The sequence below is a fragment of the Oncorhynchus mykiss genome, chromosome 27 (assembly GCF_013265735.2).
Source record: "Oncorhynchus mykiss isolate Arlee chromosome 27, USDA_OmykA_1.1, whole genome shotgun sequence".
Lineage (NCBI taxonomy): Eukaryota > Metazoa > Chordata > Actinopteri > Salmoniformes > Salmonidae > Oncorhynchus > Oncorhynchus mykiss.
In genome coordinates this window covers 25,831,380-25,847,155 of record NC_048591.1, presented here as the reverse complement: position 1 = coordinate 25,847,155, position 15,776 = coordinate 25,831,380, and the positions used below count along the sequence as shown (strand labels likewise).

At 42.3% G+C, this 15,776-nt stretch overlaps 1 protein-coding gene across 1 annotated transcript in view; it reads left to right on the top strand.

The window, feature by feature from the left end:
• Positions 1–15,502, top strand: part of LOC110507861 (CMP-N-acetylneuraminate-beta-galactosamide-alpha-2,3-sialyltransferase 4) — a 59,253-nt gene extending 43,751 nt beyond the window's left edge. The window contains exon 10 of the mRNA XM_036964905.1: positions 15,072–15,502. Within this exon, the coding sequence (XP_036820800.1) occupies positions 15,072–15,170 (99 nt within the window). The 3' untranslated portion in view covers positions 15,171–15,502. The remainder of the gene's footprint in view (positions 1–15,071) is intronic.
• The last annotated feature ends 274 nt before the right edge of the window (positions 15,503–15,776 follow it).

The following is a 15,776-nucleotide window of genomic DNA, read 5'->3' as shown; positions in this document are numbered from 1 at the left end:
CCTGCAGTACTCTCAGGGACGCTTGTCTCGCCTCATTCACTGAGACTCTCTGGCCATTTTGCGTGGCATGTGGGTGGGATTTCTGCCAGGCACCACTGTCTGTCTGGCAGCATGCCCGCTGTCATTGTTACTGTCAGTCTTATCTGTCCGTCATCTCCTCCTGTCCTCCAGCATCTAAAGCTAGGACAGACTGTCACAAGACTGTCTGTGTCACCATGCTTCTATAAATAACGCCAGTTTATGTTCCATCTGGCTGACTAGGGACAGGTAAACAAGAGTGACATTCAAGCTTTGTTCACACAGGAGGCCTTAATGATCAAATTAGTTTTGTTTTTCAAATCCGTATTGGAATACTGACTGTCCAAACAGCAAGTTACAAGTGACCAGATTTGTGTGTGTGCAGACTTGTCATTTGCTGACATGGCTACGCTAGTTGTAATGGCGGGTGTGTGTAGTGGTGGTGGTGTTCTTGCTTTCTATCACTCAGAAGTTATGTAGCAAGCTAAGGTGACAACAGTGTTTGCCATGGAAGTTTCCCAGTAGCTTTGAGTGTTCAAAATCAGTTTAAGAACACTTAAAGCGTGGCCTCCCGGGTGGCGCAGTGGTTAAGGGCGCTGTACTGCATGCCATCAGAGTCCCTGGGTTCGTGCCCAGGCTCTGTCGTAACCGGCCGCGACCGGGAGGTCCGTGGGGCGACGCACAATTGGCCGGGTTAGGGAGGGCTTGGTCGGTAGGGATGTCCTTGTCTCATCGCGCACCAGCGACTCCTGTGGCGGGCCAGGCGCAGTGCGCGCTAACCAAGGTTGCCAGGTGCACGGTGTAGCCTACGACACATTGGTGCGGCTGGCTTCTGGGTTGGATGCGTGCTGTGTTAAGAAGCAGTGCGGCTGGTTGGGTTGTGTATCGGAGGACGCATGACTTTCAACCTTCGCCCGTAGGGGAGTTGTAGCAATGAGACAAGATACTACAACAATTGGATACCACGAAATTGGGGAGAAAAATGGGTAAAAAAAAAATATATAAAAAAAAAAGAACACTTAAAGCCTCAGGATAAGAAGATCCAACTATCAAAACAAGTCATTTTTGGCTAGCCACAGCAGTCAACTGCTGCAGTTTCACTTTCTAGCATGTTCACTAATCTGTTTGACAAAAACGTGGTAGCTTGTTCATCGTTTACAAACTGTCAAAAGAGTAGCTAGCAAGCAACACAATCCGACAAATAAGACTTTTCAGTCACATTTCCAGGAATCAGATCTGTAAAGGATTTCAAACCATGAAATATTCAGTTTGATGTGCTTTTTGGCTGTTCAGAATGCAGGAAAAATAACTTATTTTTAAAATGTTTTTTATTTGAGTCACTTCAAACAGCCAGTGTGAACAAGGCTAAACCCACTTAATCCCATCAATCACAGTAGTACAAAAATATTAATTGTACTTTAAAGGCTCTAGAGAATTTAAAGTTGTACTTATCAACAAATGAGTCATTAAGGTGTCTAGTATTTTTCTGAGAAGTGTCATGATTTCTCAAAATGGTCACAAGCATACAATTCAAAGGTATAGTTCAAATTTGCCACCAGAAGTCTGTTTTCGACACTTAAAGAACAAATACATTGTTGTTTTTAAAAAATATTTTATTTGTAAATACAGTGCCTTGCGAAAGTATTTGGCCCCCTTGAACTTTGCGACCTTTTGCCACATTTCAGGCTTCAAACATAAAGATATAAAATTGTATTTTTTTGTGAAGAATCAACAACAAGTGGGACACAATCATGAAGTGGAACGACATTTATTGGATATTCCAAACTTTTTTAACAAATCAAAAACTGAAAAATTGGGCGTGCAAAATTATTCAGCCCCTATACTTTCAGTGCAGCAAACTCTCTCCAGAAGTTCAGTGAGGATCACTGAATGATCCAATGTCGACCTAAATGACTAATGATGATAAATACAATCCACCTGTGTGTAATCAAGTCTCCGTATAAATGCACCTGCACTGTGATAGTCTCAGAGGTCCGTTAAAAGCGCAGAGAGCATCATGAAGAACAAGGAACACACCAGGCAGGTCCGAGATACTGTTGTGAAGAAGTTTAAAGCCAGTTTTGGATACAAAAAGATTTCCCAAGCTTTAAACATCCCAAGGAGCACTGTGCAAGCGATAATATTGAAATGGAAGGAGTATCAGACCACTGCAAATCTACCAAGACCTGGCCGTCCCTCTAAACTTTCAGCTCATACAAGGAGAAGACTGATCAGAGATGCAGCCAAGAGTCCCATGATCACTCTGGATGAACTGCAGAGATCTACAGCTGAGGTGGGAGACTCTGTCCATAGGACAACAATCAGTCGTATATTGCACAAATCTGGCCTTTATGGAAGAGTGGCAAGAAGAAAGCCATTTCTTAAAGATATCCATAAAAAGTGTTGTTTAAAGTTTGCCACAAGCCACCTGGGAGACACACCAAACATGTGGAAGAAGGTGCTCTGGTCAGATGAAACCAAAATTGAACTTTTTGGCAACAATGCAAAACGTTATGTTTGGCGTAAAAGCAACACAGCTCATCACCCTGAACACACCATCCCCACTGTCAAACATGGTGGTGGCAGCATCATGGTTTGGGCCTGCTTTTCTTCAGCAGGGACAGGGAAGATGGTTAAAATTGATGGGAAGATGGATGGAGCCAAATACAGGACCATTCTGGAAGAAAACCTGATGGAGTCTGCAAAAGACCTGAGACTGGGACGGAGATTTGTCTTCCAACAAGACAATGATCCAAAACATAAAGCAAAATCTACAATGGAATGGTTCAAAAATAAACATATCCAGGTGTTAGAATGGCCAAGTCAAAGTCCAGACCTGAATCCAATCGAGAATCTGTGGAAAGAACTGAAAACTGCTGTTCACAAATGCTCTCCATCCAACCTCACTGAGCTCGAGCTGTTTTGCAAAGAGGAATGGGAAAAAATGTCAGTCTCTCGATGTGCAAAACTGAGAGAGACATACCCCAAGCGACTTACAGCGTTAATCGCAGCAAAAGGTGGCGCTACAAAGTATTAACTTAAGGGGGCTGAATAATTTTGCACGCCCAATTTTTCAGTTTTTGATTTGTTAAAAAAGTTTGAAATATCCAATAAATGTCGTTCCACTTCATGATTGTGTCCCACTTGTTGTTGATTCTTCACAAAAAATTACAGTTTTATATCTTTATGTTTGAAGCCTGAAATGTGGCAAAAGGTCGCAAAGTTCAAGGGGGCCGAATACTTTCGCAAGGCACTGTATGTAGTCTTATGTATCAAAATTTACATTGAAGAATGTAAAATATAACATTTTGATTTGTTTAACACATTTTTGGTTACTATGTGATTCCATATGTGTTCTTTCATAGTTTTGATGTCTTTACTATTATTCTACAATGTAGAAAATAGTAAAAATAATAATCCCCTTGAATGAGTAGGTGTGTCAACTTTTGACTGGTACTGTAAGTATTTAGACCCTTTGCTATGAGACTCAAAATTGAGCTTAGGTCCATTCTGTTTCCATTGATTTATCCTTGAGATGTTACTACAACTTGATTGGAGTACACCTGTTGTAAATTCAATTGATTGGACTTGACTTGGAAAGGCACACACTTGTCTATATAAGGTCCCACAGTTGACAGTGCATGTCAGTGCAAAAACCAAGCCGTGAGGTCAAAGAAATTGTCCGTTTAACTCCGAGACAGGATTGTGACGAGGCACAGATCTGGGGAAGGGTACCAAAAATGTCTGCAGCATTGAAGGTCCCCAAGAACATAGTGGCATCCGTCATTCTTAAATGGAAGACGTTTGGAACCACCAACACTCTTCCTAGAGCTTTCCGCCCGGCAAAACTGAGCAATCGGGGGAGAAAGGCCTTGGTCAGGGAGGTAACCAAGAACCCAACGGTCTCTCTGACAGAGCTCTAGAGTTCCTCTGTGGTGGAGATTGGATAAACTTCCAGAAGGACAAACTTCTCTGCAGCACTCCACCAATCAGACCTTTATGGTGACCAGACTAGAGCTCGACTGATTAATAGGCATGACCGATTTAATTAGGTCCGATTTTCAAGTTTTCATAACAATTGGTAATCTGCATTTTTGGATGCGGATTATGGCCAATTTACATTGCATTCCACGAGTGCAGCAAGGAGCCAAGGTAAGTTGCTAGCTAGCATTAAACGTATCCTATAAAAAACAATACACATAATCACTAGTTAACTACACATGGTTGATGATATTACTATGTTAACTAGTGTGTCCTGCGTTGCATATAATCAATGCAGTGCCTGTTAATATATCGAATCACAGCCAACTTCGCCAAACGGGGGATGATTGAACAAAAGCACATTCGCGAAAAAAGCACAATCGTTGCACGAATGTACCTAACCATAAACATTAATGCCTTTCTTAAAATCAATACACAAGTGTATATTTTTAAACCTGCATATTTAGTTTAATATTAGCAGGAAATATTAACCAGGGAAATTGTGTGACTTCTCTTGTGTTCATTGCGCGCAGAGTCAGGGTATATGCAACAGTTTGGGCCACCTGGCTCGTTGCGAACTAATTTGCCAGAATTTTTCATAATTATGACATAATATTGAAGGTTGTGCAATCTAACAGCAATATTTAGACTTAAGGTTGCCACCCGTTCGATAAAATACAGAACGGTTCTGTATTTCCCTGAAAGAATAATCATTTTGTTTTCGAAATTATAGTTTCCAGATTTGACTATATTAAAGACCAAAGGCTCATATTTCTGTGTAATATAATTAAGTCTATTTGATAGAGCAGTCTGAGCGGTGGGCGGCAGCAGCAGGCTCGTAAGCATTCATTCAAACTTTACTGTGTTTGCCAGCAGCTCTTAGCAATGCTTGAAACACAGCGCTGTTTATGACTTCAAGCCTATCAACTCCTGAGATTAGGCTGGCAATACTAAAGTGCCTATTCGAACATCCAATAGTCAAAGGTGTATATGAAATACAAATGGTATAGAGAGAAATAGTCTGTCATAATTCCTATAATAACTACAACCTAAAACTTCTTAACTGGGAATATTGAACCACCAGCTTTCATATGTTCTGAGCAAGGAACTTAAACATTAGCTTTTTTACATGGCACATATTGCACTATTACTTTCTTCTCCAGCACTGTTTTTGCACTATTTAAACAATTTATCATGTTTTATTATTTTTTGAGACTAAATAGATTTTATATACAGTGGGGAGAACAAGTATTTGATACACTGCCGATTTTGCAGGTTTTCCTACTTACAAAGCATGTAGAGGTCTGTCATTTTTATCATAGATACACTTCAACCGTTAGAGACGGAATCTAAAACAAAAATCCAGAAAATCACGTTGTATGATTAAGTCATTAATTTGCATTTTATTACATGACATAAGTATTTGATACATCAGAAAAGCAGAACTTAATATTTGGTACAGAAACCTTTGTTTGCAATTACAGAGATCATACGTTTCCTGTAGTTCTTGACCACGTTTGCACACACTGCAGCAGGGATTTTGGCCCACTCCTCCATACAGACCTTCTCCAGATCCTTCAGGTTTCAGGGCTGTCGCTGTCGCTGCATTCATTGTAGCTGGGGATTTTAACAAGGCTAATCTGAAAACAAGACTCCCTAAATTTTATCAGCATATCGATTGCGCAACCAGGGCTGGAAAAACCTTGGATCACTGCTATTCTAACTTCCGCAACGCATATAAGGCTCTGCCTCGCCCTCTTTTCGGAAAAGCTGACCACGATTCCATTTTGTTGATCCCTGCCTACAGACAGAAACTAAAACAAGATACTCCCGCGCTGAGGTCTGTTCAACGCTGGTCCGACCAATCTGATTCCACACTCCAAGACTGCTTCCATCACGTGGACTGGGATATGTTTCGTATTGCGTCAGACAACAACATTGACGAATACGCTGATTCGGTGAGCGAGTTCATTAGAACGTGCATTGAAGATGTCGTTCCCATAGCAACGATTAAAACATTCCCAAACCAGAAACCGTGGATTAATGGCAGCATTCGCGTGAAACTGAAAGCCTGAACAACTGCTTTTAATCAGGGCAAGGTGACCGGAAACATGACCGAATACAAACAGTGTAACTATTCCCTCCGCAAGGCAATCAAACAAGCTAAGCGTCAGTATAGAGACAAAGTAGAATCTCAATTCAACGGCTCAGACACAAGAGGTATGTGGCAGGGTCTACAGTCAATCACGGATTACAAAAAGAAAACCAGCCCTGTCACGGACCAGGATGTCTTGCTCCCAGGCAGACTAAATAACTTTTTTGCCCGCTTTGAGGACAATACAGTGCCACTGACACGGCCCGCAACTAAAACATGCAGACTCTCCTTCACTGCAGCCGACGTGAGGAAAACATTTAAACGTGTCAACCCTCGCAAAGCTGCAAGCCCAGACAGTATCCCCAGCCGCGCCCTCAGAGCATGCGCAGACCAGCTGGCTGGTGTGTTTACGGACATATTCAATCAATCCCTATCCCAGTCTGTTGTTCCCACCTGCTTCAAGAGGGCCACCATTGTTCCTGTTCCCAAGAAAGCTAAGGTAACTGAGCTAAACGACTACCGCCCCGTAGCACTCACTTCCGTCATCATGAAGTGCTTTGAGAGACTAGTCAAGGACCATATCACCTCCAGCCTACCTGACACCCTAGACCCACTCCAATTTGCTTACCGCCCAAATAGGTCCACAGACGATGCAATCTCAACCACACTGCACACTGCCCTAACCCATCTGGACAAGAGGAATACCTATGTGAGAATGCTGTTCATCGACTACAGCTCGGCATTTAACACCATAGTGCCCTCCAAGCTCGTCATCAAGCTCGAGACCCTGGGTCTCGACCCCGCCCTGTGCAACTGGGTGCTGGACTTCCTGACGGGCCGCCCCCAGGTGGTGAGGGTAGGCAACAACATTTCCACCCCGCTGATCCTCAACACTGGGGCCCCACAAGGGTGCGTTCTGAGCCCTCTCCTGTACTCCCTGTTCACCCATGACTGCGTGGCCACGCACGCCTCCAACTCAATCATCAAGTTTGCGGACGACACAACAGTGGTAGGCTTGATTACCAACAACGACGAGACGGCCTACAGGGAGGAGGTGAGGGCCCTCGGAGTGTGGTGTCAGGAAAATAACCTCACACTCAACGTCAACAAAACTAAGGAGATGATTGTGGACTTCAGGAAACAGCAGAGGGAACACCCCCCTATCCACATCGATAGAACAGTAGTGGAGAGGGTAGTAAGTTTTAAGTTCCTCGGCGTACACATCACAGACAAACTGAATTGGTCCACCCACACAGACAGCATCGTGAAGAAGGCGCAGCAGCGCCTCTTCAACCTCAGGAGGCTGAAGAAATTCGGCTTGTCACCAAAAGCACTCACAAACTTCTACAGATGCACAATCGAGAGCATCCTGTCGGGCTGTATCACCGCCTGGTACGGCAACTGCTCCGCCCACAACCGTAAGGCTCTCCAGAGGGTAGTGAGGTCTGCACAACGCATCACCGGGGGCAAACTACCTTCCCTCCAGGACACCTACACCTCCCGATGTCACAGGAAGGCCATAAAGATCATCAAGGACAACAACCACCCGAGCCACTGCCTGTTCACCCCGCTATCATCCAGAAGGCGAGGTCAGTACAGGTGCATCAAAGCTGGGACCGAGAGACTGAAAAACAGCTTCTATCTCAAGGCCATCAGACTGTTAAACAGCCACCACTAACATTGAGTGGCTGCTGCCAACACACTGACTCAACTCCAGCCACTTTTATAATGGGAATTGATGGGAAATTATGTAAAATATATCACTAGCCACTTTAAACAATGCTACCTAATATAATGTTTACATACCCTACATTATTCATCTCATGTGTATATACTGTACTCTATATCATCTACTGCATCTTTATGTAATACATGTATCACTAGCCACTTTAACTATGCCACTTTGTTTACATACTCATCTCATATGTATATACTGCACTCAATACCATCTACTGTATCTTGCCTATGCCGCTCTGTACCATCACTCATTCATATATCTTTATGTACATATTCTTTATCCCCTTACACTTGTGTCTATAAGGTAGTAGTTTTGGAATTGTTAGCTAGATTACTTGTTGGTTATTACTGCATTGTCGGAACTAGAAGCACAAGCATTTCGCTACACTCGCATTAACATCTGCTAACCATGTGTATGTGACAAATAAAATTGTATTTTATTTGATCTTACAGATTAATCTACCATTATGCATTAGCCTTTACCTATGTTTAAATAAGTGACTGGATAGTCACAAGGGTAGACCTGGTTTATCAGGGTATTGGGACATACTGTAGCCACAGGTGTAACCATGGTTTGCATGGGTATTTGGGCTGAGGCTGGGGTATTAGTTTGAGTTTTCAGGCTTAGGCAACATTTAGACATGGCTTAGCTGACTAATTGGGTTCAAGCACAGGTGCAGACTTTGTAGGTATGTACATTGGAGGTGAATTACAGGTGTAGACCTGGTTTCTATGACAATTGGGACTGAAGTACAAGTATAGACCTGGTTTGTATGAATGTTGAGGCTTGGGCACTGGGGTAGACCTGCAGTTATATGAGTATACTCATGGATTTGCCTGGTTTACATTAGTAATGTGGTGTAGGGATACACAAGGTTAGTACAGGTAATAGGTCTGGATGGACGTCTATTGCCCATTCATACAAATGAATGGGCATACAAATTTGTGGTATGAAAAAAGTTAATCGGTCCTGGGCACATTTGTTATACCACTGTACTACGGATTGACTTATGAAATTATTAGTGTAAACAGGTTAGAGGTCACATGACTAAGATATGCAAATAACAGTGTTTGGAATTTGCAGCGAATAGCTAAATATAGGCTCCTGTTGGTGACTTGGGGAATACAGGGCTAAGGAAAGTGTATGTGGGCTGAGATATGCAAGTACAGGGATGAGGTGTATTGGCAAAGGAACTGGGGTCCTATAAGTAACAAATAGGTGATTTAGATCTAGGATATGGGTGTATCGGTACTTGATTGTGTGTGTGTGTGTGTGTGTGTGTGTTAGGGCATGGGGTTAACAGAGCTGGGGTGTGTGGGTAATTGAGTTTTTAGGTATGGGCGTGTGGGTAATTGGGTTTAGGTGTGTGGGTAAGTGGGCTGAGGTATATAAATAGCCTAGTGGGGCGGCAGGTGGTTAGCGCGTTGGACTAGTAATGGAAAGGTTGCAAGATCGAATCCCCGAGCCGACAAGGTAAAAATCTGTCGCAACGCCCCTGAACAAGGCAGTTAACACACTGTGACTAGGTCGTCATTGAAAATAAGAATTTGTTCTTAACTGACTTTAAATTAAGGTAAAATAAAATATTGGGGCTGGGGAGTAGGTGTACTTGTTTGTTCATTTTATTATATTATATTATACCCCAGCACACACCTAAACCCAATTACCCTCACACCCCAGCCCAAATATCTATATACCCAGAGCAGACGTCAGAACATTAACATATACAGTATATTAAGCAATATGGATGACATGTTTGGGTTACTAATGGTATAAGATTTGCATAGTGGCATGTCTGGGAAACAAATGGGTTAAGTGACATGTCCCATGGGGGCTTCACCAAGCCCCCTCCCTCTGACTACCTGCAGGCCTGCTCTGCACACCTTGCCTGACCCACAACATCCCAGACACATTTTCTGGGTACACCCTTTACTTTTTATTTATTGACTTATTCAGGTCAGGTGAATATCTTTTGCATCACTGTTTAGATTTAGCATAGGTTTTTGTGTAATGTGAAATAAGAATCTACGTTTCATTTGTTAACATTTTAAAAATCTGTCAATTCTGATCTCCAAATGCCATTTTGTGCAGCATCATGAAACGTGCACCTTATCAATGAAAATATCAGCTGGTGAGACCAGAAGAAAACACACACACTCCCTTATGTACGCTGTCCAGTTATGGCATCGCATGGAGTGTAAAAATATTCCTGGAAATAAGTGTGTTAAATGGTAGCATTTAACTCGATACGCTGTGTTTTCTGTGAACTCCGAGCACGTCAGAGAACATGAACAGTTCCAGACCCAGGAGTGAATCTCTTGATACAGCCTTTGACATTTGCTTAAAGACAAGAACAAAACCACAATGAAAATGTTGCATTGCAAAGCTAGTTGCTCTCAAACATCTATTTGTCTAAAATAATTTGGCTACCAAGGGAAATACGGGGTTAGGAATATGCTTGCATAATATTGCAATGTCACTTTTTTTACAAAATCCCCCCCCCCCCATTCAGATGATTTGAGCAAAGTAAATCTCTATGCTCTTGTCGACCAGCTCTTGATGTGGTAACACCCACCCACGCTATGAAGAGGTCAACTTCGTGTCTCTCCGTCTACCCGATACAGAAAGAGTTGAATAAGAATCCTAGAAAACAATGTAAAAATAAGTAGACTGTTTCATAACCATCAAAGCAGTGTTTTCCCTGCCCTGAGAATATTCATTCCAGCTCTTGGAGAGTAAAATAGATCCCATGGCGTTCTGAAATAATGTTGAGGACTTCTACAGTAGGTTTGTCAGTACTTGTTTACTGTATTGCTCCAAATAGTACTATGATTATTTGTCACAACTGTTGCATGCACTTCATGCACTTAATTTCATGTTTGAGATTTATTTTACAACATTAAAATTGATGTATGTCTATCGATGCCACTGAAAACAGGGAGCTGATTGAAAACATGTACAGAATGCCTTCAACTCTGCAGTGTGGAACTGAATTGTATGTGATCCAAGCCTTCTTTTCAATGAGCCTTTAAGTGATATATGATGTCATTTGAATCAGTGGAGTTCAACTATGTATGGCCCCACTGACTGGCTCTCTCCCTCCCACTTAACTCCTCCCTAATGAGGCGCTTGGCAGTAAATATGATTACATTAAGAGGCTTTGAGAAAAACATATTTCGCCAAGCATGATTGGGGAACAGTGGTCAGCCTAAATGCACTCTGGGCTTGAAGAAGTAATACATTTTCTTCTGTGTGGCTTATTCTTTCAAAATTAGACCATATCTGACAGACCAAAATAGATGTCTCTATGTTCAATGGGGAAAAAGTGCTTCAATCATCAAATGAGGTGGACCATGATTATCTGGCCTCATGACAAAGCTGCTCTGTAGCTGCAAAGGTCTCCCAGTGCAGGCTGTCTGCTTGACGCTTTTATAGTGGACTGTGTGCTGCAGAGTCGGACAAGCAGGATCTATATATCTGAGCACCAAATTGAAGAATACCTTGAGCCAGCATATCTGAGTTCAAACCGGTGTCAAAGGCCGGCAAACAATAAATCCTGTTTCCTGGTGTCATCCAGTAAACACATTTTGGTTCCCACTACATGGTTAGAGGCAATACCCAGCTCACCTCATCTTGCAGTCATGATGTGAGCTTGTTTCAGGCTTATGCTTCACATGGAGCAAATAGCTGTAAGTATAAGTAACCTCATCTTGTCCATTTTCTTTTCAGTGTTCTAAGAATGTTTGTTCCAAAGGAACTGTCAAGCAACATTCCCAGAACTCCAGGGGCCATTCCTTGATCTAATTATGACATGAATAAAAGCTTTTCCTTGGACTCTGATCATTTCTGAAAGGTTGTGCTTGACTGAGCATTTTAGGACAATCCTGGCAAACATTGCACTTTACAGTTATCTCACACAAATGGGCGTCAGTCAAAAGAAATTCCCTTGTATTCTAGCATCTGGTTAGCTGGACTTGCAGAGTTGCATGTGTCTACAAACAACTGAAGTGCCACTTGTAGGTTTAAGCATATTGACACTAGTGATTCAAGCATTGTGTTATAACTGTGTTCTGAGAAAAAGGAGCCAGAGCGATAGATTCTCAATAAGACTGTGACAGGCACCAGGCTGGTCTGTCAGGCGCTCATTTAGCCTCTTCTAACCCCAACCACTCTCCCCTTCAGCCATGTTGTGAAACTGAGAGAGCTGGATGTGTTCTGTGTGGTGACGTCCCAGAGGAGAGGGATAACCCTGGGGTACAGAGGCAGGCTGGGAGGAGCAGCTGGAGAGCAATTCTCCCTTGGCTCCTGTCCCAGTTAGTGTGGTCTCACACAGCACGCGTGCGGGCACACACACACACACACAAGATTGAATAGCCTCTGGATCGCATTAAGGCCTGTGGGGCCAGAATGCCAGTTACTGGAAAGAAAAGCATGCAACCCTAGTTTGACATTTAGACAACTCTAGTAAATACAGTGCCTTGCGAAAGTATTCGGCCCCCTTGAACTTTGCAACCTTTTGCCACATTTCAGGCTTCAAACATAAAGATATAAAACTGTATTTTTTAGTGAAGAATCAACAACAAGTGGGACACAATCATGAAGTGGAACGACATTTATTGGATATTACAAACTTTTTTAACAAATCAAAAACTGAAAAATTGGGCGTGCAAAATTATTCAGCCCCTTTACTTTCAGTGCAGCAAACTCTCTCCAGAAGTTCAGTGAGGATCTCTGAATGATCCAATGTTGACCTAAATGACTAATGATGATAAATACAATCCACCTGTGTGTAATCAAGTCTCTGTATAAATGCACCTGCACTGTGATAGTCTCAGAGGTCCGTTAAAAGCGCAGAGAGCATCATGAAGAACAAGGAACACCAGGCAGGTCCGAGATACTGTTGTGAAGAAGTTTAAAGCCGGATTTGGATACAAAAAGATTTGCCAAGCTTTAAACATCCCAAGGAGCACTGTGCAAGCGATAATATTGAAATGGAAGGAGTATCAGAAGAAAGCCATTTCTTAAAGATATCCATAAAAAGTGTTGTTTAAAGTTTGCCACAAGCCACCTGGGAGACACACCAAACATGTGGAAGAAGGTGCTCTGGTCAGATGAAACCAAAATTGAACTTTTTGGCAACAATGCAAAACGTTATGTTTGGCGTAAAAGCAACACAGCTCATCACTCTGAACACACCATCCCCACTGTCAAACATGGTGGTGGCAGCATCATGGTTTGGTCCTGCTTTTCTTCAGCAGGGACAGGGAAGATGGTTAAAATTGATGGGAAGATGGATGGAGCCAAATACAGGACCATTCTGGAAGAAAACCTGATGGAGTCTGCAAAAGACCTGAGACTGGGACGGAGATTTGTCTTCCAACAAGACAATAATTCAAAACATAAAGCAAAATCTACAATGGAATGGTTCAAAAATAAACATATCCAGGTGTTAGAATGGCCAAGTCAAAGTCCAGACCTGAATCCAATCGAGAATCTGTGGAAAGAACTGAAAACTGCTGTTCACATATGCTCTCCATCCAACCTCACTGAGCTCGAGCTGTTTTGCCAGGAGGAATGGGAAAAAATGTCAGTCTCTCGATGTGCAAAACTGATAGAGACATACCCCAAGCGACTTACAGCTGTAATCGCAGCAAAAGGTGGCGCTACAAAGTATTAACTTAAGGGGGCTGAATAATTTTGCACTCCCCATTTTTCAGTTTTTGATTTGTTAAAAAAGTTTGAAATATCCAATAAATGTCGTTCCACTTCATGATTGTGTCCCACTTGTTGTTGATTCTTTACAAAAAAATACAATTTTATATCTTTATGTTTGAAGCCTGAAATGTGGCAAAAGGTCGCAAAGTTCAAGGGGGCCGAATACTTTCTCAAGGCACTGTATCTAGCTCACAAACACATTTTTATTTTCTCTGCCTTTAAAATCTTCCACCAATGAATGTATATTCTGTAGTGAAATTTGATTTCTGTATCATCTTCCCCATTAGCATGCTGGTCTTTAGAAACCATTACATGATATCGCAAGGCATCAGGACAGGAGTTAAGACCAGGACACATCCCTGTGGACATGAACCATCAAACAACCCTCTTTTCTGTGGTGACTCAGCTCCGGCTAGGTTCCTTGTTCCTTGTCAATAATTGGCTTATTGGTGAAATCAGCAATCAGACAATATCTTTAAGTAAATCAATCAATCAAATCTTTATTAATGCAATTGCAGACAGAATTTGACAACGGGAACATAGCACCCATGTTTCCGAGTAAGTCCTGCAAAATAAAAAAGGTCAAAGTTGCTTTAATATGCTTGCAGTCAACCCCTAGTGATCTAACTGCCTACGTCAACACCTTCTACCCATGAGACCAAGCCCATGCATATACAGTTATGCAAACTTGCAGGAGAAAATTGTAGTCCAGTGTTTTCTAAGGGCTCAGCAGTAATTTTCAATTCCTGTGTGGTGTACAGTGGTATGTCTGACTTGTCTCATCTCTTTACTCCCCTGCAGGGTTCTGTGTCTATGTATCTCTTTTCGCCTTGAGGCGCTTTCTCACAGACACCCTGTTTTGACTGCAATAACTCACACATCTCAGACTATTTCTTATAAGAGGCAGAGACTAGAAAAGAACTGTGGAACAATATTAAACCTTATAATGCATATATTGCTAATATGTGGTCCAGGACCCTATAAATGTAGTGCGGGAGGGTATTATAGCCCTTCCCCTTCTATTAATACATTAATACATAAGCATAATCAATTATTATAATACATCAATCATTTGGGGCAGCCCCTATCATGACCCCATCACTTTCACTTGGCACTTCCCTCTCAGACTGACAATCTGTATACAAGTGGTGTCCTACCAGGTTTTTTTTTACATCTCTGGCAGCAATGCAACAGTCTCTGTCCTGTGAAAAAAGCTGTACGAAGCCATAGATCAGCAGAATATTCACCAGCCAATTCTCTGCTCCTTGGACCTGACCAAGCTCTTCTTGGCAGTGAAAGATGGTAAAGCAAAAACTGGGAATGAATTTTCATCTTCATTCCACACTGATTCCAACTGTGCCCGTTGCATCTCATTCACCCGCCCCTACGCCCCACTTTAATATTCCAGCTTCTCCTAGTATGCAGATTTCAAAGGAGGCTTACTTCGACTGGGAGGGACATTTAACGGCTGCACAATTTTGAGTCCCAGTCTTGTTGTCTGAGCTTATTATACTGTCTCCACAGGTGACCGACAGCTGTTCTCTGGAGCTCTGCACCACTATAAGGGATGATGGGAAAGTGATGCAGAAAGGGGGACAGAAAAGGGTGGAAAGGAGGAAATGAGCAGCCATTAAAAGATGAAACATTGAAGATTAGGGATGGAAGGAAAGTGGAGACAGAGCTGTTAGACTGACTCCCTGCGGAGGGAGGAGGCCACAGAGGAGCCTCGCTGCTGCAGCATGGATGAATATAGCCCAAGATTAGGCTCAATTAGAACATGAACTGTAATTGTTTATGCACAACATTGCAGTAACACTGCTAATTGTTTCCGACAATACTAACCTAATACGACACCTCTCGGTGGATCCATAGTACTACAGTTTATGGTAGTCAGTCAACCCCCGAACGTGAGTGTGAGCCAATCAACACTTCTAAATAAATTAACTGGATCTGTGTCTGGACATTGCTTTATTATTCATATTAAACATAAGGAATATTACATTAACCAATCAAAACTCCACCACAGGAACATATTAGGTGGTTTATTAGATCCTGATCACACCCAATCAATGATAACCACAGGAGCAAATGAGATGGTTGCGCCAAGCGATCACAAGAGTTCAATCTACATATGTTGTTTATTGTCCAGAGATGGTAGGTGTGGGCACAAGTCCCAAAATGGTGTGCTATTTGAAACGTTCAAACACTTATGGTTTCCCTTCCCTTTGT